The 27707-nt window shown below is 41.0% G+C and overlaps 1 protein-coding gene across 15 annotated transcripts in view; it reads left to right on the top strand.

The window, feature by feature from the left end:
* WRN (WRN RecQ like helicase) overlaps positions 1-27707 on the top strand; it is a 47263-nt gene that overhangs the window by 6441 nt on the left and 13115 nt on the right. For 9 of the 15 annotated variants that reach the window (XR_013931398.1, XM_080408164.1, XM_080408166.1 and 6 more), the window contains 21 exons: positions 2185-2333; positions 4527-4676; positions 6582-6654; positions 7558-7669; positions 8238-8649; positions 9304-9384; positions 10595-10736; positions 11969-12044; positions 13037-13104; positions 13469-13577; positions 15268-15336; positions 15876-15958; positions 17114-17220; positions 17949-18136; positions 19032-19209; positions 19804-19985; positions 21243-21344; positions 21702-21794; positions 23125-23266; positions 26842-27012; positions 27092-27186. Coding sequence is in view for 14 of the 15 variants with exons in the window: in XM_080408164.1 (XP_080264290.1) it covers positions 2185-2333; positions 4527-4676; positions 6582-6654; positions 7558-7669; positions 8238-8649; positions 9304-9384; positions 10595-10736; positions 11969-12044; positions 13037-13104; positions 13469-13577; positions 15268-15336; positions 15876-15958; positions 17114-17220; positions 17949-18136; positions 19032-19209; positions 19804-19985; positions 21243-21344; positions 21702-21794; positions 23125-23266; positions 26842-27012; positions 27092-27186 (2782 nt within the window). In the remaining variant the exon portion in view is untranslated. Of the gene's footprint in view, positions 1-26; positions 154-2184; positions 2334-4526; positions 4677-6581; positions 6655-7557; positions 7670-8237; positions 8650-9303; positions 9385-10594; positions 10737-11968; positions 12045-13036; positions 13105-13468; positions 13578-15267; positions 15337-15875; positions 15959-17113; positions 17221-17948; positions 18137-19031; positions 19210-19803; positions 19986-21242; positions 21345-21701; positions 21795-23124; positions 23267-26841; positions 27013-27091; positions 27187-27707 lie in introns of those variants that run through there. The other 6 variants (XM_080408163.1, XM_080408167.1, XM_080408162.1 and 3 more) reach the window with 4 other exon arrangements.

Genomic DNA, 27707 nt, shown 5'->3' with positions numbered 1-27707 from the left:
GACTGAATTCATTATGGATGTGAATAAAAGCTTCTAAATAGGGAACACAGGAATGAGGGAAGGAGGCTGCAATTTTATAACCTTTGGTTTGAATGTTAGATTGAAGCTATGCCTGTGAGATGTCTCTGATTTCCCTGGGGTGTGCATGCTGAGGTATAATAGTGATAGGTTTTAATGTTGGTGCTCAATCCTTTGTCATTTATAGCAAATGGGGTGGAAAATTTAATTGCTGGAGGCTATTCAATTCAGGAGGCAGAAAGGTACAACTGCACAAAAGAAAAGGATTTGAGGAAAGGAAGCTAAGGGAAGGAGTTATAAAGAGCTGAAATGCTTTTAATTCTGAAAGTGAAGATGTTTGATGCTGAGTACAGTTGCATGTGGGCTACTTCATGTTACAGCAGAAGATGGTGTTTCCTCCCAAATAATTTTCTAAAATTTCTGTTCTTCTCAATGGGAGATGCGATTTGAGTGAGACGACAACTTTTTTGCAGGAACCACAGCCAATTTCTGCTTATGCAAAATAAATTTGATCTACAGGAATAGAGATGTTGGCAGAATTATCCAGTTGGATAAGACATAATTTTTTGAGGCAAAAGAATAATGCTTTCTTCTGCAGGAGCAAGCGTGGAGAGTTCTTGGACTACGTATAAAGGACAGAAGTTACATATATCTATCAGGAAGATTCTTGAATAATTTCCCACTTTTTTTTTTCCTTACAGACTTCTAAGAAAAGGTGGCTTGTTTCTTGGGTTGTAGCCTCTATACAGTCTTGACCTTGGATGTTTTTAGTTCATATGGTCACTTTTCTAGAACTGGAGGAAGTGAAGCACAAGTCCTCTACTGGGAAATTCTTGTCCTTGAAGGTTTTTGTGACAATATTCTTAGGTGAAAATCCCTTGTGAAGTCAGCTGTGTACATTGCAGGCATTTACTCAGCTCAACTGTATCTCCTCTACAGAGGACTCTCCATATTATATGATGGTTGAGGTGCTTTGTCTGCACCTCACAGCACAAGGCTACTGCAGTTTCGTGGATTTTTAACAGTAATTTTCTAATGCTTTGCCTGGGACCTGCAACTTCACAATCCACAACACAGCTGGTTGTGGCTGTAGTTGCAAAATTGTCCATGTAGTATGTCAGTGGTAGCCATAAAAGTGTGGAGATAGTTGTGTAAAAATAAAATCAGTGATGCAAAGTGGTGGATGAAATATAGAAATAAATATTACAGTAGTGAAAAGGTGAAATTGGAAATCAGAACCAAGCCAGATACTATGTGGTTTTAGGTACTAAAATGACACTTGAGAGTAATTCAGGGTATCCAGCTGTGGGGTCCTGGAAGTAGGTATTTATATAAGATGCTCTGAATCTTAAATGGAAGCAAACACAGAGGGGAGAAAAAAAGCTGCTTTCATTCAAGTGTGAAGCTTCTGCGGCTGTTCCTTCCTGTAGAAAACCTGATATGAAAGTTGCATGCTCTTATTCAGTCCTACAAACGTGAAAATACCCTTTGATCCAGGATTGCTGTGCCATCAGGTTGGGATAAATCAAAATGCATTACCTAGCAGATGTCTAAATCCGAAATATTTTCTTTTTTTACTTACAAGACTGACTTGTCTGGGCTTGGCAGAGGATCTGGTTGGCTAATTCTGTTTTCCAAACGCTATTGTTGGACCGGCCCAGCGTTAGTATGCCTTCACAGAATCTTGTTTTCTGGGTGATTCCCTGTGTTTGTGGCTTAAACTGTTTACTGGGAATGTGAAATAGCAAAACCTGGGAAGGAATAAAGTGGAAAATACTGCATTTGGTTTCATGAGCATCCAATTCTGAGAATTAAAATACCTTTTTCAGTTAGAGGTTGCCTTTTCAGTATTTGATTTAACAATCAGCAAGACAAATGAAATAGGGTTGTTTACTTTCTTTACTTGATTTGTTTTCAGATGCAGCATGAATTTTTGTTTCAAATATTTCATTCCTGCTTGTTTGCAGATGACATGTTACAAGCAGTTGGTGTTTCCAGTGATTCCAGAGTACAAACAGTGACATAAACAGAGCAACAGTGGGGAATTTTCCTCTAAAAGCACAGGTTTTTGCGGATGGCATTTGTGCTAGGATTTTGTCATTTCCATTAGACTTTCTGGCATCTTCCAGTATTTAGTTTCTCATGTTTGGGCTTAATCTATTTTAGGTTTTCCCAAGGGACTCAAAAGACTGCTCGAAGATGAAACAATTAAAAAAGTTGGCGTAGGAATTGAGGGAGATCAATGGAAACTGATGAGTGACTTTGAAATCAAACTGAAGAGCTTTGTGGAGCTGGCTGACGTTGCTAATGAGAAAGTAAAACTTAAAACCTTTTTGTTGTGGGAGGGAATCTTGTTATTGTGCTACACAGAAGGAGGCTTCCTTGTCTTTGTAGGAGCTCAATTTTGATAGCAAATGTACTCTGTAGAATAAAGCAGAGATGTATTGTAACTTCTTAAAAAAGCTTAAGAACTCTCAAAGTCTGCAGCACTAAGTACCATCTTTCAGTGAGCCGGTTCTTAATGAATGTTTGTCCCCTTCTGGGTCTGTTCTCCTCTTGCATTTACCAGGTATGGCTTTTTAATTCAGCTGCAGGTGTGTTTTCTTTACTACTTAGTGATGGAAACTGCCAAACTGTGTCAAGTAAGGCTTCTACTGGCAACGGTGCACTTCTCACAGCAATGGCTGAACTATTAAAATAAGATGCCAGAAACGCTGCAGAGACAGTGGGAGGACTGATGGCCCTTTGAAAGGAGGCAGCTCTCCTGCAATGGCTTGCTTGGTGCTGGGAGGAAGCAATTGCCACATGATCTGAAGCTGCAGATCTATCTCTTTCTGTCACTCTGAAGCTGGTGTTGCCTCTGTCGCATGGATGCAGTTTCCAGTGCCTGATGACCCACTGTTTAGAAGTAGTGTTGCATTTGGCACACCTTGAGCTTCAGTTTAGTTGGATTCTACTTAGATATTATTTGCAGTACAGATTTATGCCATCTTATTAGGGAAGAGAGTAAAAAGTTTACTACCTTCCATATGAGCCTGCCATTCTTATTTTTAGTGTGTCCCTTAAAGCTTTTCTGTCTTATTGTATATTCAAGGCTTTTCCTTACCTGCACTCAGCATCTCCATGCACTTCTCTTTCCTTCTGTGCATTTTTTTTGTTTGGTAGCATGATAGCAACAATTGTGCCTTCCTGGCAGAGAACAGATTTTTGCCCTGAATAATACTACTTGAACCTTTGTCTGTTCCGTCCTTTCTGTACCCTGTGTAATTAAATCGGTGTGGGGGAGAGGGGAGCGTGATGTATCATCAGCATTTGGGGCAGTGCTCTCCATATGAACCCGCTTGAAGTTTCAGTTCCTAGTGGGTTGGAAGCTGTACAAATTAAGCTGTTTCTTTTCAGATCTGGAGTTTCCTCAGTTTGCGCCCCCCCCTTTTTTTTTTATTCCAGTATCAGACTTCAGGATAACTTGTTATGAAGATGAGCATCGTGATCTCCAATAGCAGCTTTAAAGTTTTCTGCTAAAGAGAAAACAAACCAAAAATAAACTTGAAAGTGAAGCTTGGGAGAGCAAAGAATAGGGTTATACATATTGGCACAATACGAGGGGGAGGGCTGGGGGAAAACTAAAACAAACAGTTGGTACACTTTTTTTTATACCATATTTAAGGGGATGAGCTGATAATGCTGCACTGCCACTGTTAGACTTGACACTGCTGCCTGTTTTGCAAGTGCTTGCAAGTTGGAATAGCAGAAGGCTGCATCTGTGAGTCTTGGCTCCTTGTGGTCTGACGGGAAGCTTCCCAAACTGATGGAGACAATAGCATGTAGGAACTGTGACTGACAAGTATGATTACAAAAGCAATTGAAAACAGCAGTGTGGCAGGGTGACTTTTAGTCTTCTGATGAACTGCTTCCCAGCACACTGAGCAGTGTCACGGTCGGTAGCTGCACTCTTTGGTTGTGCTTCGTTCTGGACTTGCAAAAGGTGACAGAACACTTACAGGCAGGCTTCAATATTCCTGTGTTTATATTTAAATTCCTGGTGCTTAAGCTTCTCTAATTAGGAAGGCAAATGGTAGAAAAATCCTGGAGGGGAGAGGGATTGCTATTTAAGTCTGACTTCTTTTAATCAAACTTGGAGACTACGTTGTGCAGATTTCCTGGTTTTGGTAGGGTGACAACAGCACCTCACGTTGTGTGGACTCACCTGGCCCTAATGCCATTTTTCCAGCTTGACAATGTATGTATGGCCTCTAACTATTAATACAGTTTCAGGGCAGGGAAGTACAGCTTTCAAATGGCCAAACTATCTTTTAATATGATGAGAGCAGAATTAGGCCTGAAGAACAGTTACTGCTTTGAGAAAATAGTTTGTTCTGACTAACCCAGAGCTCCTTGTTGCTAATGAGGGATTAAGTATGCTTTGCCACATCCGGGAATGTTTTCTGTCAGGTCCAGTGGCTTTCCTCTTTAAACAAGCCTGCTGTTCTGTGTTTTTCTTCCCCCAGCTGAAGTGTAAGGAGGTATGGAGTCTAAATGGTCTGGTAAAACACCTTTTTGGCAAGCAGCTTTTGAAGGATAAGTCTGTTCGCTGTAGTAACTGGGAAGAGTTTCCACTCAGTGAGGAGCAAAAATTGTATGCAGCCACAGATGCCTATGTAAGTACAAGAAGAGATCACCACTCCATCGGTATCAATAAATTTCTTCTCTAATATGCTGTTAACAGATGGTTTCGTGTCTTTGTGCTACAGAACATAATATAGGAAGACTCTGAGGCCCACTACAGATGTGGGATGCTTAAAGGTGGAAATGCCACTGAGTAGGTTGCTGTTTGATTCCTTTTCTGTCTTAAGTTTTTAAACCACAGTGTTCACCCAGAGCTACATATCTCCTCTGTTGAAGATAGTACTGTTTGTACCTGACTTGTACCTGTCATCTTGCTGGGATCACTTGAAGAGGATGTTGTGATTATTTCACATAGAAAATTGAATGTTGATGGGAGAAAGAAACCCCATTCTACAGCAGCCTTGAGCCTCCCATGAGGTTCTTAACTCTGAATGTTTCACGGTGTTGTGAGATTTGCCTTTTTATTGAAGTCTGTGCAGAAAGCAGAGCTCCTGGAATTTCTGTCATTCTCGGAACGTGCCAAGTAACACAGGTGCCAGCAAGCATGCCTAAGGAGTGTCTGTCCATTTGGACTCCCTTCAAGTTGTTGCCTCAGGGAAGTGAGTTCTGATGGAGCAGTTGGGTGAATTTTATATCTGTATGGAGGAAGCCAAAACTCTTGCAGCATGGTTATCCCACAGAGCTATAATGTGGCTGGTGTGTATTTAAGTACAGTGATTGCTTACAGAATTGAAGAGTAGGTAACTTTTTTGGTTCCCTTGGCTGTAGGTATTAACTGTAGCTTGTTAGTGCTTTTGGATGTGCTTTCTGCTGAGGTTTTTGGTCATTTTTCTTGAGCTGCTTATGAACCAAAATCCTGCTAAATATAATGTGAGAAAATTCATAAGCAAGTCTGAAGAAATACAGACTTTTTCAGTGGCTAATACAGCAGTACTAGTGGTATTGATTACCAAGAAGAGTAGTTTAGTAGCATGTGAATTTTTGTAGCTTTGTAGAAGTCTCTACTTTTTACCTTTTTTGCGAGTGTACCTTTCATACAGTTCTGTGAGTGGATTTACCAATAAGCTGCTGGGTGCTGCCTGCTCCCCAGATGAAAGTTGTTCTTCATGGCAGCAAAATAAAAATTCCCTTGGACTTTTATTCCTGTGTCAAGGTTAGATAAAGGAAGAGAAGTGGGACAGGGGTGTTGTCTTTTCTGACTTGGGAAATGCTGCATACTTTCTAGTTGAGTTAAATGTTAAACTGTGGAGGGTTTGGCACCTGTTAAGACCCAAACCAGTAAGGAACAGAACTTTTATTTTTGATGCCTGGTGCAGCTGCTGTAGCCAGCTTTTTCCAGGCGGTGCCTCTTTGCTGCTATGCTCTGTTCACCTGGCCTGTGTGTTGGAGCCTCGCAGGAAAACACAAGGGAGTATCTTGTTTCTTTCTTTCCTTTTAGATGCTTTTGCTAACATATGTAGTCTAATTAGCACATTCCTGGCTTTAGGCTGCATTTTCCTGTTAGAACCTATTATTCATATCAAGGGAAATATTAAACACACAGAATCTGTCTTAGGGGGTTCAGAGCTATTCTCTTGGAGCACTACATAAAATCTGAATGAGGTGGAGCAGATGGTGAGACTGGGGGTGGAGTGCTTGGGGCACTCTGTATGCAGCTAACTTCATAGATTCCCAGCGCAGCTGTCTTTATTATACAAGAGTATCCACCACAGTGTGGACCCTGGGTCAGGACTTTGCATTCTGTAAGACATAACCTGGTTGTGATGAAGGATGCAATTAAGGTAGACCACTGACTGTTGTATGGCATGGGCCAACTACTCTAAATTTGATGTTAATAAAGTATTCATGCTGTAGTTTGCTGTGTTGTTTTATGTAGTCTTGAAGATAGTGTTTATCTGCAGCGTACAGAGTACTAATTTTTTTCCTTTCTTTGGCAGGCTGGCTTCATCATATATCAAAAACTGAAAAATATGAGTAACAGCGACCAGAAATTATTTGGTGTAAAACTAGGTAAATCATACATTCAAGCACAAGGAATTTATTCAATGTACAATTGAATATTCTATTTCCCAGCAGTTATTTCATAGCTTCTTTGTCCAGATTATCTGGCTTCTTGGTGTGATTAGAGATCACTTCCAGAGAGAGCAGACTGTAAAGACTCTTTAGGGTCCTGGGTTACTGTATTGTGTAACTAATTTCCATAGTGATACAGGAATGCAGTCTTGGTATGATGTTTGTTTCTGCTGTATAAAGAGAGCAAAATCCTGCTCTCGTTCCAGTTTGTTTATGGAAACACTTAGGTGAGTTAATGTCAATTCTGCTGATGCAGGGACAAAAATCTAGTTTAAGAAGTAGTAAGACCACAAAAAATACATGTTGTGAAGTGATGTTTTTCTTAAGGCATGTAAGCAGGACCCAAATTTAGAGCAGCTTAGCATTATTTATGTGATTAGGTTTGTTTAGTTCCGTGCTTCATAAGAAAAGTATTGCACGTAGCTTATGGTTAAAAAAAGAGGTGAGGTGTGAATTTTGTACTGGCTGAAGTTTACTTCTGTATCCAAGACAGAAGTGGGAATACTGTCCTCTTAATGAGGTAGATTTTTTTTTTGCTTTGATTTCGTCAGCATAGCTGTGTTAGCAGCTTTTTTTCTGGAAGCTGGAAGGTATGCTGGGGAAGGATCACTTCATAATAGTCCTGTTCTGTATACTTTTTCCCCAGGCACGTGTAAAAGATACAGAGGTGAACTAGATGGAAGCTTGGCCTGATTTCATGTACTTGACTTTTAAGCACTGGAAAAGGCTGTCTTATCAGCTGTAGATCTTGTAGATAGGCAGTTACTTGAATGGAACTTATTTGCGTATAGATGTTAGACATGATTTATTGTGAAATAACTCTGATGGCACTTGTTTCAGATGGCATGTTGTCAGAGGGTGTGAAGGAACGCTTGACTTCACTAGCTGAAGAGATAACGGACCTGGCTTCTCACATCCCTGACTCTTCTGGACAACTGGAAAATTTGCAGAGGTTAGATTTTTGCTGGTCTGTTTCTGCCTCCAAGATCGCTGTTTGCTCTTGATCCCTGAGGTCCCACGCAACAAAATACATGCTAACAGCAGTCTGTTACCTGTTGTGTCCTTTTCCAAGAAAAGAAAGCACAGTACACTTAATGCTGGAGTATTATCTTTGTACAAAAGAACATAAGTTTGGTCTAATTGCAATGGGTTGGACACTGAACTTTGCTGAATCTGTTTCTTGTTGCTGAAATGCACAGCAAGGCTGCTTTTCAGAAATAGCCAGGACTCATCGTTAATTACTAGAAGTCTGGAGACTTGATACAAGTGTGGGGACAATACCAAAAACAGTGTTTTCAGAGAGGCTTTGTAGGTTTTCCTCATAGTAAAGAAATTTAATTTTCTTCTCCCAGAAGTGGAATACCAATTGCATATGAGTGATGAACTTTATAGTTGAAGTTTTGGACAAACTCAGTCTGGAGAAACAGACTACTTTAGAACCATCAGTTCTACTTGTGACTAAGGTGGATGTAGCAACTGGCTTTATCATTTGGGTTTAACTTTCTTGTTTTACCTTCTAGGGCTGCAGAAATCCTAGCTGACATATCGGCAAATGTAAAGGCATTAAGAAGCACACTGTTTGGTTCAGGCTTTCCTTCTGTACTGGAGAAGAGCTGTGGTGCAACTCCCACAAATCTTGAAGCAAAGTCAGCAAATGTTGAAGCAGAAAAAATTGAAAAGCCTGCATTTGCTAAACAACTTGAAGTTGACTTCACCTGCTCTGATGCTACACTTGCTGGCCTCTGGGAGGGAGATGTGAATGAAGAAGAGGCAGAGAGCGGTAATGCTGTTGTGGAAGATGAGGCTGCAGCAGCCAGCTCAATGAGCAAGGCAGATGGAGATGAATTCATGTCACTAGACATTACTGAGCAAGAACTTCAGATCTTGGAATGCCAGGCTGCAGGAGAATTGGTCAGTGAAGCTGCACCTGAGGTACTGAGAAAAGCCTTTGTTAATCATGGGTGCTTACAGGTAGTGATCTCATCCCTAATTTCCCCTAGGACTTTAAAGTTCTGCCGCTGAAAGAATATGACGGTGGGCTGGAAGAAGGGCTCAGAGTCTGGGAAGTATATGTGGTGGTAGTCAGGTACTGAGCTGCTCTTTAGTCATGTGGCTGGAAGGATTACTACTGAATACGGAAGCTCTAGATAGTCTGACTAGGTTTCCTCTTTTGGTTGCTAATATCTTACCAAAGAATTTAGTGCAGTATGGGGACCAATTCTGCACTTGCATCTCCAACTTGGTCATAATAAAAAGCAGATCTTTTTCTAAGGGAACTGTAAATAGCAGTCCTAGTGACTGCTGAATGTGGATTGATGCCTTTTGAATCGGATTATAATTTCCTTATGTTCATGTGTTTCACACAGCTGGTGATACTCCTTTTTGTCTCTCACAACAGGGCCTTGTTGTGTTCTAACGTTTCTTTCTGATAGTCTCTTTAACAGTCAGACTTCAGAGCTGAATTTTGAGCTTAGTTACTTCTGGTAAGAAGTAAAAGCATACAGAAATGGTTCATAGTATGTACTGAAGGCTGGAAGGTGGTGGGTAAAATAGAAATAACTTTGCTGATAAGAACTTTTTTCTTAGGAGGCATGCTCTACAGACAACGAACAGAATATTTCCTGTGTCATTGAAAGTGATGAAGAACTGGAAATGGAGATGCTTAAAGTGAGTGCTTGGGTTTTTTTATTAAGGGGGTTTTTTTGGTAATGATGATGCTCTTGGGTCCCAATGGAGCACAGCATAGTTGAGGGGAAGGAGTATGAAAGAAAACAGTGTTGCTTACTGAAGGTGGACAGGAGACAGATAAATGTGTGGATACCTAAAGAATTAAATTTAATAGTTTCAGACTTCAATGCTGCTTGCATCCTACCACATTGTTATTATCCCAGCTTGGACTTGATCCACCCGCTTACTGCAGTTGTGTAGATTATCATTCATAAACAGCTGGGCTCCAAGTGTTGTGCGTTCAAACCCTTGTCCAAGGGCTTGAGCTGACAGGGCAGTTTGTGTGCTGCAGGTTCTGCTGACCTGGGCTGTAGGTCGGATTGCTTTGTAGCCATGTTTTGCAGGCCTCTAAGTTTCTACGGCTATAACTTTTCTTGAAAAGAAGGACTCGAGTGTTGAGCTTTTTTCCTGATCCCCCAGTGCTACATATTCAGTCACTTCACTTGAAATACAGTTCCACCAAAGGTAGTCACAAGTGTTTGTTTGCTTGCACACATATGAAGGTTGTGTAGCTTATAGCTAAGTAGGAAGCAAGACTTAAAGGTCTGGGGGGAAAAAAGCTGAATTTTCTCATAGGGAAGGACCAGGTCTCTTCTGGATGGTTCTCAGTGCTGCATGTCAATCAGCATGTCAATAAATGCAATTTTGGTCAGAAAAGCTCACTTGAGAAGAGGGGGTTTAGTTAGTGTTCCTCTGAGCACCATGTTTTCAAACCAACGAGTGTAGCATGATGTTTGTTGGGATGCCATCTTTTCTGTTGGTTTTTTTTTTGTGGCTAGCCTCCCAAGTCACTTCTCGGTGAAACTTGTGCCTTTGTCTAGTTGAAAGTAAAAAAACCCAAAAACAACAAAAAAAAAAAAACCAACCACCACCACAAAACCCCAACTATTGGTTTTAAAATAAATATCTTCAAAATTTCAAAGACCTTTTTGCAAAGAAAAAACAGAACTGTTGTGATGCTACCCAGGAAATGGCTGTTGGAATTTGAATGCTACTGACTGCTGTGCTTTTCTTTGTACTGTGTGCCTATAGATCTGAGTTATGGCATAAGTAAATTAAAAGTCATATGTTCCCATATCACATTACTTCAGACATAGCGTTTTATCTACTGTTTTATGCTCTGAAATAACTTTTTCTCCCAATTTCTCAGTCTTTAAAAGATGTAGACTATTCTGAAGGAGCTTTAACTGAAAGAGAGTCCAATAAAGCCAGGAAAACTCCTGATGCAGAACTGAACGTTGCACCAGATGATGATGAAGATGAAGGCATTGAGGAGGAAGAGGAATGTTTGGGTATGTTTGAAATCATAGTGCATGGTTAACTGTTTATAGAAGCAGATGTTGGAAGCACAGTGACATTTTGTGCTTGGTTTCTTGAAGCAGAAAGTCAAAGCTCATCTGGGTTTTCAAAGGAGTACTTGTCTATGTGTCAAGATGAAAATGTAAAGGTGTCCTTGGCAAAACATAGTTGACTCCTGCCAGTATCAGTAGTCGTTATGTATGCTTAATGGGACTAAAGCTGCTCTGGGGCTGTGGAGATAATGCAGAATTGAGGGTAGCTCTTCAGAACACAGCAGGGGAGATGGTGGAACCTCCGCTATGTGCTCTTGTTCTGTTGTCCTGCTACTACTGCTCTGTGGCAGAGTTCTTAAAAAATTGCGGCTTAGGGGTGATCTTGACCCTAATGCTTTGGAGCTGGCCCTGTGGGGACAATTCAAATGGGGAATAGAGACCGAAATGTGAGGTGAAATACATCTTGGCTTGCTTGGGCCATCACTGTGTGGAAGCTTCCTACCCTGGTTGTTGAAGTTACACTGTGGACCTTGTCACTGAAAGTAACATCAGCTAGGAGAAGAGCTGCTTGCTTCTTCCCAGCAGAATGTGGGCTGCTAGACAGGGACAGAGGAGCGAATTGCTTCTTTGTTTGGTTCATCTCTCTAAACAGTAGCCAGGCAGGCTATTACAGGGAATATGTGCTTGTCCAACAGACAAAAACTAGGTGGAAGCATCATGCTTTCTACTGTGGAGTGTTAATTAGAAATCTCAACAGATGTTGAACATGTTTCTTCAGTGTTCAAAGTGAGATCAGGATCCCCTTGTAGGTCACTTCTGGGCCATGACTTCGTTGGCTATTTGCAGTTTTGGGCATTGATTGGTGTAACTTCAGTAGGGTCTTTAAAGGCAGGCTGAGCAAAACATCTCTGGTACCTTGTGTGAGCGTGTAGCAAATAATGCAGCTATGCATTACAATATCTGTTGCTTTAGTATCTCATTAATCAAGCCATATGTTCCCATCACGCACGGTGTCTGAGCAGCCTGCTTGCTATTTTAATCCTTTATTCTAGCCTGTAAATATCTTCAGAGTCTGTTTCTCTTCCCTGGAGTTGCCCTAATCCTAGGCCCTGGGCATCGCTAACCATGAGCAGACTTTGTCAAGACTGTTAGTGCTTTGTCATCCTAAAATTTAATCAGAGATGAGTTTTGGTTTTGGGTTTTTTTTTTCTCCTCTCTCCCTCCCACTAAAGATCCATTGCTGCCAGTGCCTAGTGAAAGCCACATCACATGTCTGAAGACTTATTTTGGGCATTCTTCTTTTAAACCGTAAGTATGTTTTTCTGTTGAAATGTACACTCCAGAGTTCATCTTCTTTCCCCTATTTCAATTCTGATGATTTTTTTTTTTGTTACTGTTTACTGCCAGAACTAACAATCTAGGACCTAGATTGTTAAATCCCTAGGAAAAGTGATCTTTGCCACAATAAGATGTCAGAATAAATGTTATGGAGTGCTAACTACAATGCTGTACTCACAGTGGAGTATGAGTTTCTTGACTCTTCTGATGGCTTACCTCCTGTGTTTGAAGCTTTGTTGTATCGGGTCTAGTTCAAGTGTGTTAAACAGTGAGCAACAAGCTGCACAGATGTTAATATGTGTGATAAATCTGGTTATTCTTTGTTGTGTGGCTCTAGAAAGGAGGGACAGGCTTCTGTCTGTGTGGCATGATCTCAGCACAGTATGTGCTTATGTACTTGAGCATTGTTGTTGCATTTCTTAAGTTCAGTGAAAATGAGATGAAATACTCCTGGATGACTGGCGGTGAAATGCTTTCTGTGCAAGGCACAGCCTGAGCAACACTTTGCGGGGGAAGCCTGTTTTACTGGATTAAAATGTTTTGTAAACTCTTGGAAATGGGGATGGGTTGTTTTTTTTTTTAACTGACTGCAGTTATTTACATGTGATACCACAGAAAGATGAAAGCTGGCAAAATCAAGGTCCTGTTAACAATCTGGCATTGAAGATAACTGTAGTTTTCAGTGTTTGTGGATCCGTTACAAAAACTGCATCTCATGTTAGTGATCTTCTGTGAATAACTGCATCAAACGTTGCTTGCCTCACTCCACTAAGAGTAACTCCACTAACACTGGTGGGACTACCTGCAGTAGCTGCAATGTCTGAGCAGTTGCAGTGTGCAAAAACACTCAAGGCAGCCAGAAGTTTCTTTAACCTGAAATGCAACTGAATATGTGGTTTCACAAAACTTACATGTTATGTGTGGTAGCGAGAATAAAATATTTCCCTTGGTTTAATCTAAAGGGTCCAGTGGAAAGTGATAAATTCTCTTTTAGAAGACAGAAGAGATAATCTTGTTGTCATGGCAACTGGTAAGTTACCTTTACATCTTAAGTAGCAGCAAAAAATCCTTTCCTTTTTGGGGAGAGTAGGATTCAAACTTGGAGACTGTCCATGTGGCTCACATGAGCAGGGTGCCCTGATTGAGACTTCAGTCTTAGCCAGCTATGCTGGCTACTTGTGTGTCTGTCCTAGCCTTTGTCACTGACCTTGGTGTAGTGAGGGGTAGCAAATGGATGCTGAGCATACTTACCTTGCATCTTTGTTCCTTTACTACCAAAACAAATGTCACTTGGGGGGGTGGGGTGCTTAACAAGGTGTTAAACCATCCTCTGTAGCTGTAGTTATAGCCGCATAGAAAGCATGATGTTTCACTTCTGCCTTTTTCCCTTTAAGGCTATGGAAAAAGCTTGTGCTACCAGTTTCCTCCTGTTTACACTGGATCTACAGGAATTGTCATCTGTCCCCTTATTGCCTTGATGGAGGACCAGGTGCTGCAGCTGACGTAAGTAATGCAGTAGTAACAAGCTGCTGCTGTATTGCCTGTGGAAACCCACGGATTCTGCTTGTGGCATTTCCTGGTGTTTAAGGTTGCAGCTTTGTACAGCAAGCTGTTTGCATGTCGGCTGTAAAGCATATGTTTCTCAAGGAACACATGCAAATTGTGTAAATAGGCTAAGATCACTGGATTTGTCAATTATGTGAACTGTAGGCTGAATTTGCAGAGGATCTATGCTGGTGGGTGGTTCCTGAAGGTGGATCCTTCTCAAGTATTTCGGGATTCATGGGCCCTTTTTGCACAGATGGAACTGATGGAGCTTCACGGGCTGTTTCAGCCTGAGAGTTATGTCAAAACTTGGTAGGGCTTCCTTTGAGTCTGAGAAGTAACATCTGAACAACATACGGCTGGAAGCTGTAAGCCATTCAGATCAAAGTTATAGCACAGACTTTGAAGACAGACAGTGTAGTAGGTCTCCTAACACCTGGCCTCTTTAATTCTTAAGAAGTCTGAGGGAACTAGTGGGTGACACTGAATGCTCTTACATGAGCAGATATAGGTGTTGTCAAGATAAATCTCTTTGATTTTAATACCTGATAATGCTTTCTCTACATGTACTTGCTTTCTGTTATAACAGCTATTCACTTCTGACGCTTTTTAAGCTGTGGGAATCATGCTGAGTTGTCTAGTTCATCCCTGCCTTGTCCAACTTGGAAAGAATGGGCCTTTTGTGAAAGAGGGGATATGAAGATTTTTTTGAAGTAAGGAGCATCAATTACATGTGGTAGCTTCTGCTTCTTCTGCTGCACATCATGACTGCAAGCAGATGAATGACTGGACAGCCTAAGCTGTCTCTATAGCCAGCTCCTAGACTGAGTATTAATCAGCAGGGTGTCTATATGTATTCAGCTGCTTCTTTGGCTTTTATTCGGTTTTCCTCAGTGGAAAGGGCTTATTCACCACATTCTCAGTGGGTCATTCATTTTGAAGGCTGGGAAGGCTGAGTTTCTGTGACCTAATGCGATTCCATAATTCATTTGTCAGTTGGGGTGCAGTTCTGCCAAGGACAGACAGAAACATGGAGGAGCGAGGTGGGAGAAGCTATCGAAACGAAGGGCTGGAACAAAATGCAGTAAATCACCAAGAGGACAGGGGTTGCAGGGTCCTGAAAGAGGTCAGGTATGAGGTGGCTGAGCTGATAAGCGTAATTGCTGAATCTGTCATTAAAAAGCAGCCACCCAATTGAAAATTAGCAGATGCGCCACCAGTGGCTCTCAAAAGATTGAAAGGCAGCATAAAAAATTGCAAACTAGTAAGGTTTACATCCAAATGTGATGAACTGCATAAGATAATAACTAAAGAAAGTAAGTTACTGTATGTTCTTCTTTTAGATGTTTTATTAGTAAAGCTAATTCTCGGGCAAGGAAAATGGCCTTTATTTCTCTGATTCTTTATTGCACTAAAAAGGGTGTGTGGGGTGGGGGAACCACAGCTGGAGGTGAAGTGGATGTGTGCTTGGGTGGCAGGAATAGCCACTGTTCACTCCTGCTCTTTCAGAAGGTGTTTTTTCCCCACGGAGGTCCTTGGAAGAAAATAGTCTCTGACCTTGCAGCTTGAACTTGCTTTACAAAGTTCTGGCATAGGCTGAAAGCATTGAGGGTAAATCTGTTTGTGATTGTGCTTTTTATTTCTGCAGAATGTCAGAGATTCCAGCTTGCTTGCTTGGTTCGGCTCAGTCAAAAAACATCCAAGAATGCATCAAAGCGTGAGTCTTAACTAAGCTTTCTAGGACTGCAGGTTCTGACGTAGGTGTATTGGAGAGGGAGGGTGTCTCCCTGATCTGTCATCGCTGAACCTCTTGATTCTGGCTCGGACCTGGAACCTGGCAGTCAGTGATCCTGCTTGCATTCACCCAGGCTGAGCATGGGGGAGGCTACAGCCACCCTCTTGTGCCCTCCGCCTGGGGCGATGGGGCTTGTTGACTCAGCATTACATTGTGATTTATACATGATTTTACACAGCTCTTAGACCTATATTTGTCGCCAAGTCATCACAACAGTCCTTTTTTTTTTCTAAAAGCTAGTAAATCTCTGCTGTTTTTCCTTTTCTTGTAACATTGTGTGTACTGCCTTGCTTTCCTATGGTTCTGGAATGCTTTCTACAGTCTTTACTTCCTCTTGTTCCATGTTCAGAAGTCTGTACTTGTTCTCATTTGCATATTCTAGGCAATCATGGCTTTGTTTTATTTGGTTGGGTTGTCTGGGGTTTTTCCTTCTGTGATGGTGTATTTGCTTGATGTTTCAGGGGTCAGTACAGAGTCATATATATGACTCCCGAGTTTTGTTCGGGGAACTTAAAATTACTTCAGGATCTTGACCAAACTATCGGTAAGTTGGGGATGGTGTGGGTGAGTTGGCAGGCAGTTTAAATTCATAGTTAGGTTTAAACTTTTTGAATGCTTGAACACCTTTCACCAATTCCTTACCATTAGCAAGCTCGGAGGTTTGTGTAGTGACTGATGATAAATGGTGCCAGAAGATCCTGTTGTTGATGAAGAAAGGTATCAGTGGATTGTCTTTAGCGTGGCCTTGGCATGGGACATTACAGAAGTTACTAGGAACAAAGGTGCCAAAACACTCATCTTTAAATCACGTGAAGTGAAATGTATATCACTACGTTTTAACCTCTTAAGTATTCTAATCTTTCTCAGGATGTAACAGTGGAGTTCTGTTTTGAAATGCCCTAGTGCATCATAAAAATTCTCTTTTCATCAAGGATGATGAATCTCATAGTAGGGTAAATTCAAAGCATGTAAACTCTAAAGAATTGTAACTTTTTTACTAAGGGACTGAGTTTCTAGTGCTGTAAACAGGAAGGACTCTCTGGGGAGCAGAGAAGCCATTTGAGCACATGGAGTCCCAGGAAACTATGTGCTTGGTCTCTGACGCTTGGGTGCTTTTGAGCACACAGATTAGAATGGGATATCTGTACACAAGTTGAGGATGTTTTCTGATTTGGAAAACATGCAAGGCTATTTTTCCAGGGGCATCTCTAACCTCTTTTCTCTATTTTTCTGGACTTTCACTTATCTCCTCAGTGAAGACCTGAGACACTCAGGCTGTGTTTTACAATCCAGAAAATAAAACTAATGACATCTGTAATGAGTATTTGTGACTTTTTAATAAGTCTGGGAAGCAGGGGTTCTGTAAGAGGTAGCTGAAGACTTTAACTCATTAAGAGGAATCTTGGATATTAGGAGCTTGGAGAAGGAGGCAGAGATGGTAGTGGGAGAATCCGTAAAAGCTCTTGAGCCTTTCTTACAAAAGAGGCTGTTATAAAAATGAGCCTGGGGAGCCAGTACAGCAGAAAGCGTTCTAAAACCAAAAATTTAAGTGGGCTGCTGGTGCCTTCTCAGGAAAGCTTTAAATTGACCAGAATGGGGTGTTTGTATTTTGTAATTTCATTTGTATTTTATCACTTCCCATGTTGTTTTATCTTGTTTGTGTGTCCATGCTGTGTGTTTTGGTTTTTGTACCCACCAGGTATTACCCTCATAGCTGTTGATGAAGCTCACTGCATTTCTGAGTGGGGCCATGACTTCAGAAATTCCTTTAGAAATTTAAGCTCGTTAAAGAAAGCTCTACCATCGGTGAGGTTTTGATATGTTTGATGACCAATGTAAGAGAAGAGTACTATCTCATTTTGTGTGATAGTTTGAAATACCTGTCTTGTGATAGAGCTCTTTGGATGTATGTACCATGCTGTTTCAGAGTTTATTCAGTCTGTTTGTGATCGAGTTTTGTGAGTTTTTTCTAAATGCTTAAATGAAGGATATTCTGAACCTGGACTACCAGCAATTTCTGAAAATTAAATTACTTTATTGGATCGTTGTGCTGTGGAAGATGATGTCCCTAAGCTTCTGGTTAAATATTGAGGGATTTTTCTTTTTTTAAACTGAGTGGCTTGTACGAAGATGTGACTCTGGTTTTTAGACATTCCTTGAGTGCATATTGCGTAAGCTCAAGCTTAGAGCTGAACTTTACATGGTAGTCTTGGAAGTTTTGTCTTATGTTCCCTAAACTTAGCTAACCACATCAGAAAATTACTGCAGACTTGTTGAAGATCTAGCTAAAGAAAGCATGGATTCAGGATAACCCTAAATTGTAAATGTTCTGTCCCTGTCCACTCTCCTGAACAGTGTAGTCCAAACCTCTAGGTAGCAAAATATTAACTATATTTTTCAAATAGCTGAGCTGATCCAGTGATCATAGCGAGGTTAAAATGCCTGTTTACATCCTAGTTCAGTTTTGACTTTATAGGGTTTTCTTAGTTAAAATAAAAATCCATGAAATCTGTGACTTCTGCCTCTCGTTGCAGGTTCCCATTGTCGCTTTAACTGCGACTGCAAGTCCATCGATTAGAGAAGACATAGTGAATTGTCTGAACCTAAAGAATCCCCAGGTCACGTGTACTAGTTTTGACAGACCTAACTTATACTTAGAAGTTGGACAACAGAGTGGAAATATCATTAGGGATTTGAAGCAGTTCCTTATTAGGAAGGGAAGGTAAGGATTTAATCCTGTTTCACTGATCCCTCAGATATGTGTTAGTATTTTGAAGTTTTGGCAGTGTGTGTTAAGAATTGGTAGCAGTCCTAAACTATTTTGGTGAGGAAGAGCCTGGGCTTTCTCCAGAGCTTAGCTCTGATACCGGACTAATCCCTTGTGTAGTGTCCCTTATTGTGCCCACCCCCCCGCCCAATTTAAAAAAAAAAGCTTTTGAGGCAAGAAGATAGGCTCTTGCTCTTTGCATGTTGCTAACTTAAGCATCTTCAGGATCATTTGATCCTGGGAGGAACTGCTGACACTGTAGCAATCTGATTATGATGGATTGACTGGTGGGTAACTTTCTAAACAGTGTTGTACAAAATGTGTGAGTAGTTACAAATCTGTGGCAAGACTTACTTTCTTATAAAGCTAATCCAAGTGGAAGAATTGCAGTCCTCTTCTGTTAGCAGGCCCAATTGGTGTAGCCAATCTGGCCCTGTTCTTGTTGCAAGCTACAATGTGTGCCTCTACAGCAGTATAAATGAATTTCTCATTGCTTGTCTGTTATATAAAAGTAGACCTTTCAAAAGCAACTTTCAAAAGTAAAAGCATATTTCCTGATGACTTCAAGGAAATTGGGGGGCCTTATCCTGCTGCTTTTACAGAGATCAGAATCTTCTGTGTTCTGCAAAAAAGCTTAAAGAGCACCAAATAACTTCCAAGTCCATTTTTCCAAAGGACAGACAATTTCTGTATGAGTGGACTAGTTTAAAATCTGTTTTGATTTCTAAATCCCCAAGAAGGTGAACTGCTGGCAGAGCTACGTTGCCTTTTCAACTAGGTTCAATCAGACTTTTTGCAGAAAGGTTGCTGCTTCTGTTCAGTGTCATTTACGTGTTGCTGTTATCTATAGCAGTTCTGCATATGAATTTGAAGGCCCCACTATCATCTACTGCCTTTCAAGAAAGGCCACGGAACAGGTTGTGTCCGAACTGATTAAGCTCAGGGTGGCCTGTGGTGCATACCATGCTGGTATGGGAATCAAACAAAGGAGAGAGACCCATCACCAGTTCATGAGGGATGAAATTCAGGTACGTAGGAAACTAAGTCTACTTGGTCCTGTTTATAATTGCAGAGTTTCTGGTAGAGGAAAGAACTTGGGAATATCGGCATGTGTTTCCCATTTACTCAGTCTCCAATTCTGGGCAAAGAAATTGTTGGTCTATGCTGACAGTATTAAGATTCCTGGCTTATGTTTCAAATTTCTTCTTGTCTCTTTAAAATGCATGACATCTGAGGGGGAAAAAAAATGGTGGTTGGAACAATATCATTGCAAGTTCTGTGAGCTGCTTTCTTCCTCATGGAGCTAAGCAGGCAAAGAGTTATCCTGGGACTTTGTGTTACTCTTAACAATAGGTTTTGTGCCTTTTGTTTGAGAAACTACTTGAAGACACTCTGTTTGCCACATCATCACTTGCATGTTTATAATCCTGTGCTCATGCTTTGATGGAAATCAGATTTAACAACAGTGCTGTGTGGAAATTGAGTGCAAGTTTGAAGGCATTGTAATTTAGGCTGGATTTTGAGTCTGTAGCAAAAAGTTGTCACCAGGTTTGTAAGCGTTATTCTAGGCATGTCCTTCATGCTCATTTCAAAACATCCAGCATGTGGCTCCTGTTTTGTAGTGTGTTGTGGCTACAGTGGCGTTTGGAATGGGCATCAATAAAGCAGATATCCGGATGGTTATTCATTATGGTGCCCCTAAGGAAATGGAATCCTATTATCAAGAAATTGGTAGAGCTGGTCGTGATGGGCTTCCTGCTTCTTGTCACATCTTGTGGACTATGACAGACCTGAATTTTAGCAGGTAAATGACTGAAGACAACTGCTTTGACACAAAATATACCAAAAGAAAGAGGAGCAGGGTAGGTTTGGTTGAAAATGTTGATAAATTATTTTCAGAATGGTTGGAAGTTCTTTTCTGCATACACACAGTACTAACTGTGCTGTATTTCGAGAAGATAATCAGCAAGTGCAATAATGTTAATGAGCTTTTCCATGTTCCAGTTCTGCTTTCTGAAACTGCTTTGCAGTGCAGACAGTGGTAAAACCTGGTTGCTGTCTTCTAAATCATCTGGCTTGGGTTTTGACCCATCATTATTCCTTGAGAGTGCTGGTGCTGTAGAATTACTTTTTATCCCTGCTACCTAGACGCCTAAACGGGGGAGTACATTTTTTTTTTTTTTTTTTTTACATCTGGGTGGGGGAGTCCTGGCTGTAGAAGTCTCGTGTTAACTTTGTCCATAGCAGTTATAAGACCACAGAAATACCTGAACTCAGTCACTTGAACTTGTCAGCCAACTGCCAGAGTCTGTGAAACCTTTTACTGCCCTGTCCTTTTTTGCAGGCAGGCAGAAACTTGCTTTGCTTAACTCTGAGCTGGAATGGTCTAGCTGTGTTAATGTGGTGCCTAGCACCTGCAATATTGGCTTGATTTTGAGGCCATGTGGCACAACGAGTGTGATGCAGTTGGTAGCTCGGAGCATGGGCAGAACAAGTGTTCTATATGCCCACAAAGTACTCCCTTGCTATTTTCTCACTTGGATGCTTTCAGTCATTGCTTTAAAAAATATTAAATTAAGCACTGGGTAGATGTGTCCTAACATGCCACCTCTGAGTTTATTGAAAGAAGAGTGGTGATACCCTAGCATATTTTGTAATGTGTTAGTGGCATTGATGAGAACTTGCCAGAGTCTGGAAAACCAGAAAACGAGAGAAATTGCCCTCTCTTGATGCCCTCTGCCCTTTCCTCCCTTCTGTGTCTCTTTGGATTTCTGAAGCTTAGTAGCCTGTAGGGTAGGCAGAAGCTCTGTCTGTTCTTCTGCCCTCTGTATAGAATAACTGTCATATCTAGAAGAATGAGTAAGGTGCTTTTCTGAGCATGTGCCATGCTAGAATGATCAAGACTCTGGAGAAACAGGCAGGTGTTTTGGGTCTGGTTTTAGTAGGCCTTTTTATATCTGTTTCTGGTGAGTTTGAGGCTGTTGTCTGGCATAATTAATTTTTTGGTGTGGGAGGGGAATAATGGTTCAGTATTTAGGGCTCTTCATGTTTTCGCTGATAGACATCTTCTAAATGAGGTACGCAATGAAAAGTTTCGGTTGTACAAACTGAAGATGCTGGGAAAAATGGAGAAGTACCTTGTGTCAAACGCCTGCAGGAGGAAGTGAGTACTGGAATCTATTCAATGCTTTGTCATTTCAGTCAGCTTTAAGAGCCTTTGACTTGGTCACAACTGGAGGCTGTAACCAGAAGGCACCTTCTACTGACTGTGTTCTGCAAACATGTTTTGTATTAAACAGCAGTATCAAAGTATGGCTTTGGGCATATTTATACACAGACATCAAGTGTTTCCTTATTTACTTTTCAAAAAAACTCAATTTTTTCTGTAGAGGAATCGAGGCTAAATAATTGGCTCCCCAGTGAATTAAGTAATGATGCTGATTTCAACTCTGTTTTCTGCAATAAATTTAATGTGTAAATTCTTGGTCTTTTATTTAATTCCCTGCGTTCCCTTGGGTAGACTCATCCTGTCTCATTTCGAAGACAAACAGCTCCGAAAGGTTTCCTCTGGCATCATGGGCACAGATGAATGCTGTGATAATTGCAGGTCCAGGTAAGCTTTCTTCCCTGAAGACTGATACAAGAGGTTACATTCTCTCAGGCTGATTTTACTAGGGAAATTATCTGAAAGAATGGACCTTTTCATGCATCTGATGTTGCAGATGTTCAGCTTGAAGTTTATCTCTGAACAACTGTCTGTAAGTGTATCCTAAACAGTTGAACAAGCCATGAGGCAGCTTAAGCTCTAAGTTAGGCTGTGGGAAAGCCTGTAAGCAAAGTATGGTCACAGTTCCTGAAAGGGTTGAGAGCTTAAACTGATGAAAAAAATGATATGTATTTCACAGTCTAAGTTCTGTTAGGTAATTAATCCCAAAAGGGAGCAACTGCAGGTGGAGCGATACCGTGTGTCTAAGGTTAAATTGCCTGAGCATTAAGGGAGCTGTTCTGTTACAGCGTGTGCTGACACGGGTTATTTCTAGCATTGCTAATAGTCTCGTGGCTGTGCTGAAGGGAAGCCAGGGGCTTGGTAGTCACACAGGTATGAGCAGAAACACCTTCCTCAGCTTCTCTCTCCTGTGTGCGTGTACGCAGTTTCCCTCGAGTTACAATAAAGGATTCCTTGTTCTTGCTGGTAGCCTGACACTTCCTGATCAGGTACACAGTGTTATATGCTGTGTGGCTTTCTGGAAAATGTTACTTATCCAGCTACATTTTTGAACCCTTGAGCATACAGGAAATCTTTGCCCAGTCACTACTATAACTAACCAAAAAGAGGATTTGAGATATCCTGATTTCTATCTTTGCAGTCAGGGAAGAGTCACATGGTAAACTTGGTGCAGAACTGAAATAAATTGAGATAGATCACTGTCCTTTTTCTCCTCCTTAGAAGTGATTTGTACCAATAACTCAGTGAGTTCTTCCAGTCACTAACCCATGCATTTATAAACCCTATAAAATCTTAAATAGGGTTGCTTCTTCCTTCTGTATTTCCTCCTTTGTGTTTTTTTTTTTAAAAAAAAAGACAAACCCCTCTTTATTATTAGCTGCAATTAAAGAAGTGTCTAATATGCTTAAATCAGTCCAAATACTCAAATACTAAAATCAGAAGATGATGGAGACAACGTTATTCTGTCACGGCAAGTCCCATGAAGAACTGCTTACTGGTCAGTTGGACAGCTGTTTTAACCACAAGGGATTGTGACTTTGGCTTGGTCTTATGTTTTCAGTCTTAGCTGTTTATGCTTAAATGTGTGCAATTGTTGATATTAATATCACTTGCAGTGTGTATTTTATTTAGTTACCACTTGATAGACAACCTTTGAAAGAAAGGGAGGAGGCTTGATTTTTATCTGTTTCAAAATAGTTTTCTTTCTGTGTTTCAGAGCCTCTTGCTGTGCAGTCCCCAGTGCCTCAGAAGGTGGTTTACAGGACTTCGGGAAGCCAGCACATCAGCTGCTGTCAGCAGTGGTTGCACTGGAAGAGAAGTTTGGAACTAAAATACCCATTCTGTTTCTCCGAGGGTCGGTAAGTGTTAGAAAAAAATCTTTGTAAGACTTAAGACAGTGGAGGGACTGTTAGTGTCCCTCGGAGAGCCCCTTGGTGGTGACCTCAGAATGCCCCATATCTTTAGAAAATGTTAATTTGGATTTTCTGAAGGTACTCAGCACCACTTCTCATGAAGCAGTCTGGATTGTTGCCTTTAAAGGTAAAAGCCTTCAAAATAGTAGATCTTGTAAGCATGTTGTATTTTAATTCTGTGCATATACAGCAAAGGAAGAGTTTGTCTCTAAGCTCTGTCTCCTCTAGTTCGGTTTTTCTTAACAGTGAAATGTTCAGCCCTCTATGACCCAAGAGTTCAGCTTAGAAATATTAGCTGTTGTTTGCCTTGTTGTTGTCCTGTATTTTGTGGGCTGCTTTTTGTCAGTAATTGATAACTGTCTGTTAATTGGACTGATGTTCACATGTTTATTGGCAGAGGTTCTGAAGCCCTTCACATAAGGCTTGAGCTGTTGTGGTTTTTATGGCTTGTTTAATGCTTTTGTAGAGACTGTTAAGTTTTGGTTTTTTTAAGACGACACATGATTTCCAGTATCCTAAAAGGAATAGCCTTTTCAGAATGAAGAATAAACACATCTTTGCTCAGTAATTAGTTGGTTTATGTTTGAATAAAGCAAATGATAGCTTGCGTTTTAGCTTTGTGCTGCTGGCTGACAGTGGTGAGGTGGGAAGTAGGGTACTAGAATGAATATAAGTGATTTCTACATACCTGTACTTAAAATGTTTTTTTTAAACAGCAGGCAAGAAACTCATAGAAATACAATGTGTGAGTAAGAGCAGAATAATTTTGTATGGTTACAACCCAGGGGGAAGAAGTCACTTGTGTTACTTAATAAAACTGGGTGAATTATATCCCTCTTTTCCTTTTAATAAGAGAAGTTGCTAATTGTCACACAAGTGTGTTCAAGGGGAAAAATAAGTCTTTAACAGACTTTAATGTAGACTAGATTATTAATTTATTAAATGTTACTGGAAGTGAAGATGATGCCACATTTGTACTGCATACAGTATACAAAAAGATATAACATATACATAACATATACATAACATATACAAAAAGAATAACCTTTTACTGCCTACAAGAATACCCTTTTGTGGACTAACATAGTTCTTTGCTCCATTGAGTCCATGCATGCTCTAGAATGAATGTATGAAATAATCAATGTCACCATCAGTTTACATGCTGTATCTGTGTAGGGCTGACTGATGTGTTGGTTTAAGGGCTTGTATATAGTTTATGCTTTGTGCTCTGTTTAAGTTAGTGGTAGCCCTTTGCAAAGTCCAGGTGGCCACCAACAGGCTTCAGGCAGAGCACGAGGGAGACCATGTTTCAGTGGATCTTTGAAAGCTGAGTCAGACCATAGAAGCGAACAAGGTCCTCTGGGAAGCTGAATTAGAGCTGCATTGACAGAAATATTATGCAAACCCTGCTAAACTGAGAAGGATATGCAACTCTTAAGGTCTCCTTTTATCAAACAGGGGAATTTGTAGCTATTTCATCAATATTTTATAGTTATTAGTAGTTTCAGTAACTGGTTGTGAGTGGCTTTTAGTAGTACCTCTAGCATTTGATACATATGACTTGCGTGAAGCTGAAATTGTATTTTGGCCTCTGTTGGTCAGTCCTATACCAAGCTTCATTAAGCCCAAACATGGATGCAAAGTTTACTGTTCTACATCTTATTCCTTTTATAGTGATTTCCATTTCTGAATTGGTTGTTTAAGTCAAAACCATGCTCTGAAAATGTGCAGCCATTGGAGTAATTAATGTAACTGGCATAACTGAAAGCTTAGGAATGTAGTCATGCTTTAAAGTAATGCATATTAAAATTTGAATGGGGACTTTCTAGAAGTGACAACTGGGACTTGGTGCTTTCTCTTTGCCTGCTCAGTAGGCAATGAACTTGTGTTCACCATCAGGACTCTTGATCCCATCAAGCAGCAAGCCAAGTCCTTCTTCCCTGTGGCTGGCTGTTCCAGCTTCCATCCCCTGCTGCTAAGGGTCTGAAACAGGCTCCCCTTCCTGCTGCTCCTCTTGCCGTGGGTGCAGGGTAGCAGCTCCCTGACTGTCTGAAACTCTCCAAATTGCTCCTTGCTGTGATCCCTGGAGATGGTACCGGGCTCGGCAGGCCACTGTGTACTGACTGCTGCCTGTCCTGGATTAACTTTTTTTCACTTGGCTTCCTCTTCTACATCAACCTGCTTTATTTTATTTTATAAGGACAAACCACGTTCTTGAGAGTAGATACTTTGTGTTTGCATAGTGCCTATGACGAAGGGATTCCAGTAGGAGTATTAGTAAGAATCTGGAAAACTTGTGTTAACAACCAGCCCTATAAATGGTAAGACGTGAACTTCCACCAAGCTGTCTTCTGTTGTCGAAGGTGATAATTCAGGCACGCCCCCCAGCTTTTCTTCCACCACCCCCTCCCATGGGATGTCCTTATCTAACCAGCATTGCAGATAGGTAGGTACACACATACACTCCCTGGAGGATGTGATTAGTGTATATAATGCATGTGTGTATACATAAAAAAATTGTTTGACCATGTAGTTTCCCCTCGGGGAAGAGGGATTCGACAAGTGCAAATAACAAGGTCTGAAGCCTGCCTTCCTGTTGATTTCATATGCTAGTAATAAATTGAAACTTTTTTCTGTCTGAGACACTTTTACCTACTAATGCTTGATCCACTGTTACCTTCCTGTTTCAGAAAGGTTCTCAACTTTTCAGGCTTATGCCAAGGTTTTCCCCTTTTGTTAAAGGGGCTTTAGCCCATTGACATCCATTTGGACCCCAAGACTGGGGGGGGTGAGAACCCATCAGACAGGAGCTAATCAGCTTTTTTTAGTCTGAACCATTGGTAAGAGTTGAGTAAATCGGTGGCAGCTTGAAACAAAACAAACTGTGTTGCAGTGAAGGCCAGGGGAGTAGAGCAGACATCTGTAGTGAGTTTGCTTCTGGCTTTGTACCTGTCCTGGGATTTAAACAGGGCTTGTTGATTTATTTTTACTTCCGTAGACTTTTTAAGAACGGAATGGGTAACTGCTGCTGTTGGAACTGATGCAGTGTAAGACTGAGCTGAAGTGGTTGGATACAAACTGCACTAGATGACTTGCTTTGCTGTGGATGGCTGGGTTGTTCCTGTAACCTCCTTCATATACGAAGGGAGATGTTCTACCTGGTCTGTGATCTAAGTGTAGGTTTGTCTGGGGTCTTACTACAAAAGAAAATGGTAATCTTGTCACAACCTTGGCAGAAAGCAGTGGAGTAGATTAGGTTATAGAGGTGAATCTGCTCTTCAGGTGGCGTGAAGGAGGCTTGTGTTCTTACTGTTGAGGTGCTGTATGTGTCGTGGTTGCAATGGGTGTTATGTAAACTTGAAAAAATGTATTGGCTTGTGATTTTTCTGAAAAGTTCTTCTGTGGAAAAATGTTCTTGAGGACATCCTTCTCGCATCCCAGGTTTTTGGTTTACTGGCTGTGTTGGAAACTTTCTTCCACAGGGACTAGAGATGTCTAACTAATTCTTTTAAAAATTTCAGTTTTCGCAACGCTTGCCAGACAGATACCGAAAACACCCTCTCTTTGGTAGTGGAAAAGACTGGCCGGAGAACTGGTGGAAGTTGCTCTGCCAACAGCTGATAATGGAAGGATTCCTTAAAGAAGTATCTGGGCACAACAAGTTTACAACCACATGTGTGCTTACCCAGAAGGTACTTTCTGCTGTGAAACTACCCATCAAAAGCTTCTCAGAGTAATCTATAGCCAAGCCATATGGTTTCTGTCTTACAGGGTAGAAATTGGCTGGTAAAGCCTGGATCTGCCTCAAATCCAAGTCTTATGTTACGGTCCAGTGAAGACTTGAATCTGCAGAGACCTCCTAGAAGGTAATTATAGTACATGTGTTCTCTTGAGCACTTTTTTTATTCTTTTAACATCCGATAAGTTTCAGAAGCCTGCTTCTGAAGATGGCTAGATTGAACAGGAGACTTCTGCACTTGATTTTTCTAGGCAAAGTTTTCCCTTAAGCAGTATCATAATACCAAAAAAGTCAGTGGGAGTGCCTGGATAGACGTTTCTATCGACTGCTCATGTCGGAGGTAACATGTTGTCTAGTGCTCCTGAGAGTGCATGGCTTACAGCTTCAGTCTGACAGTGCCTCATCACGGAGGTCTTTAGTGGAGCTAATCAGGTGGCTGAGTAACTGGGAAGGTTAGTGGGGAAATGTAGTTTAGAGAAACTACCAAAACTAGTCAGAAAGCATGTGTCTTCATCAGTGATTCTGGGTAGCCTGGAAGCGCGTTGTTGCAATGCATCCTCATGGAGAACATAATCAGCTAAAGGAAAGAAATGGTAGAAGGAAATCTTCAAGATTCATGTTCTTTCTAATGTTTAAGAATTAAACGGT

Source organism: Falco punctatus (assembly GCF_963210335.1).
Source record: "Falco punctatus genome assembly, chromosome: 1".
NCBI lineage: Eukaryota > Metazoa > Chordata > Aves > Falconiformes > Falconidae > Falco > Falco punctatus.
The sequence above is the reverse complement of the archived record's forward strand: the minus strand, read 5'-3'. Positions and strand labels throughout refer to the sequence as shown.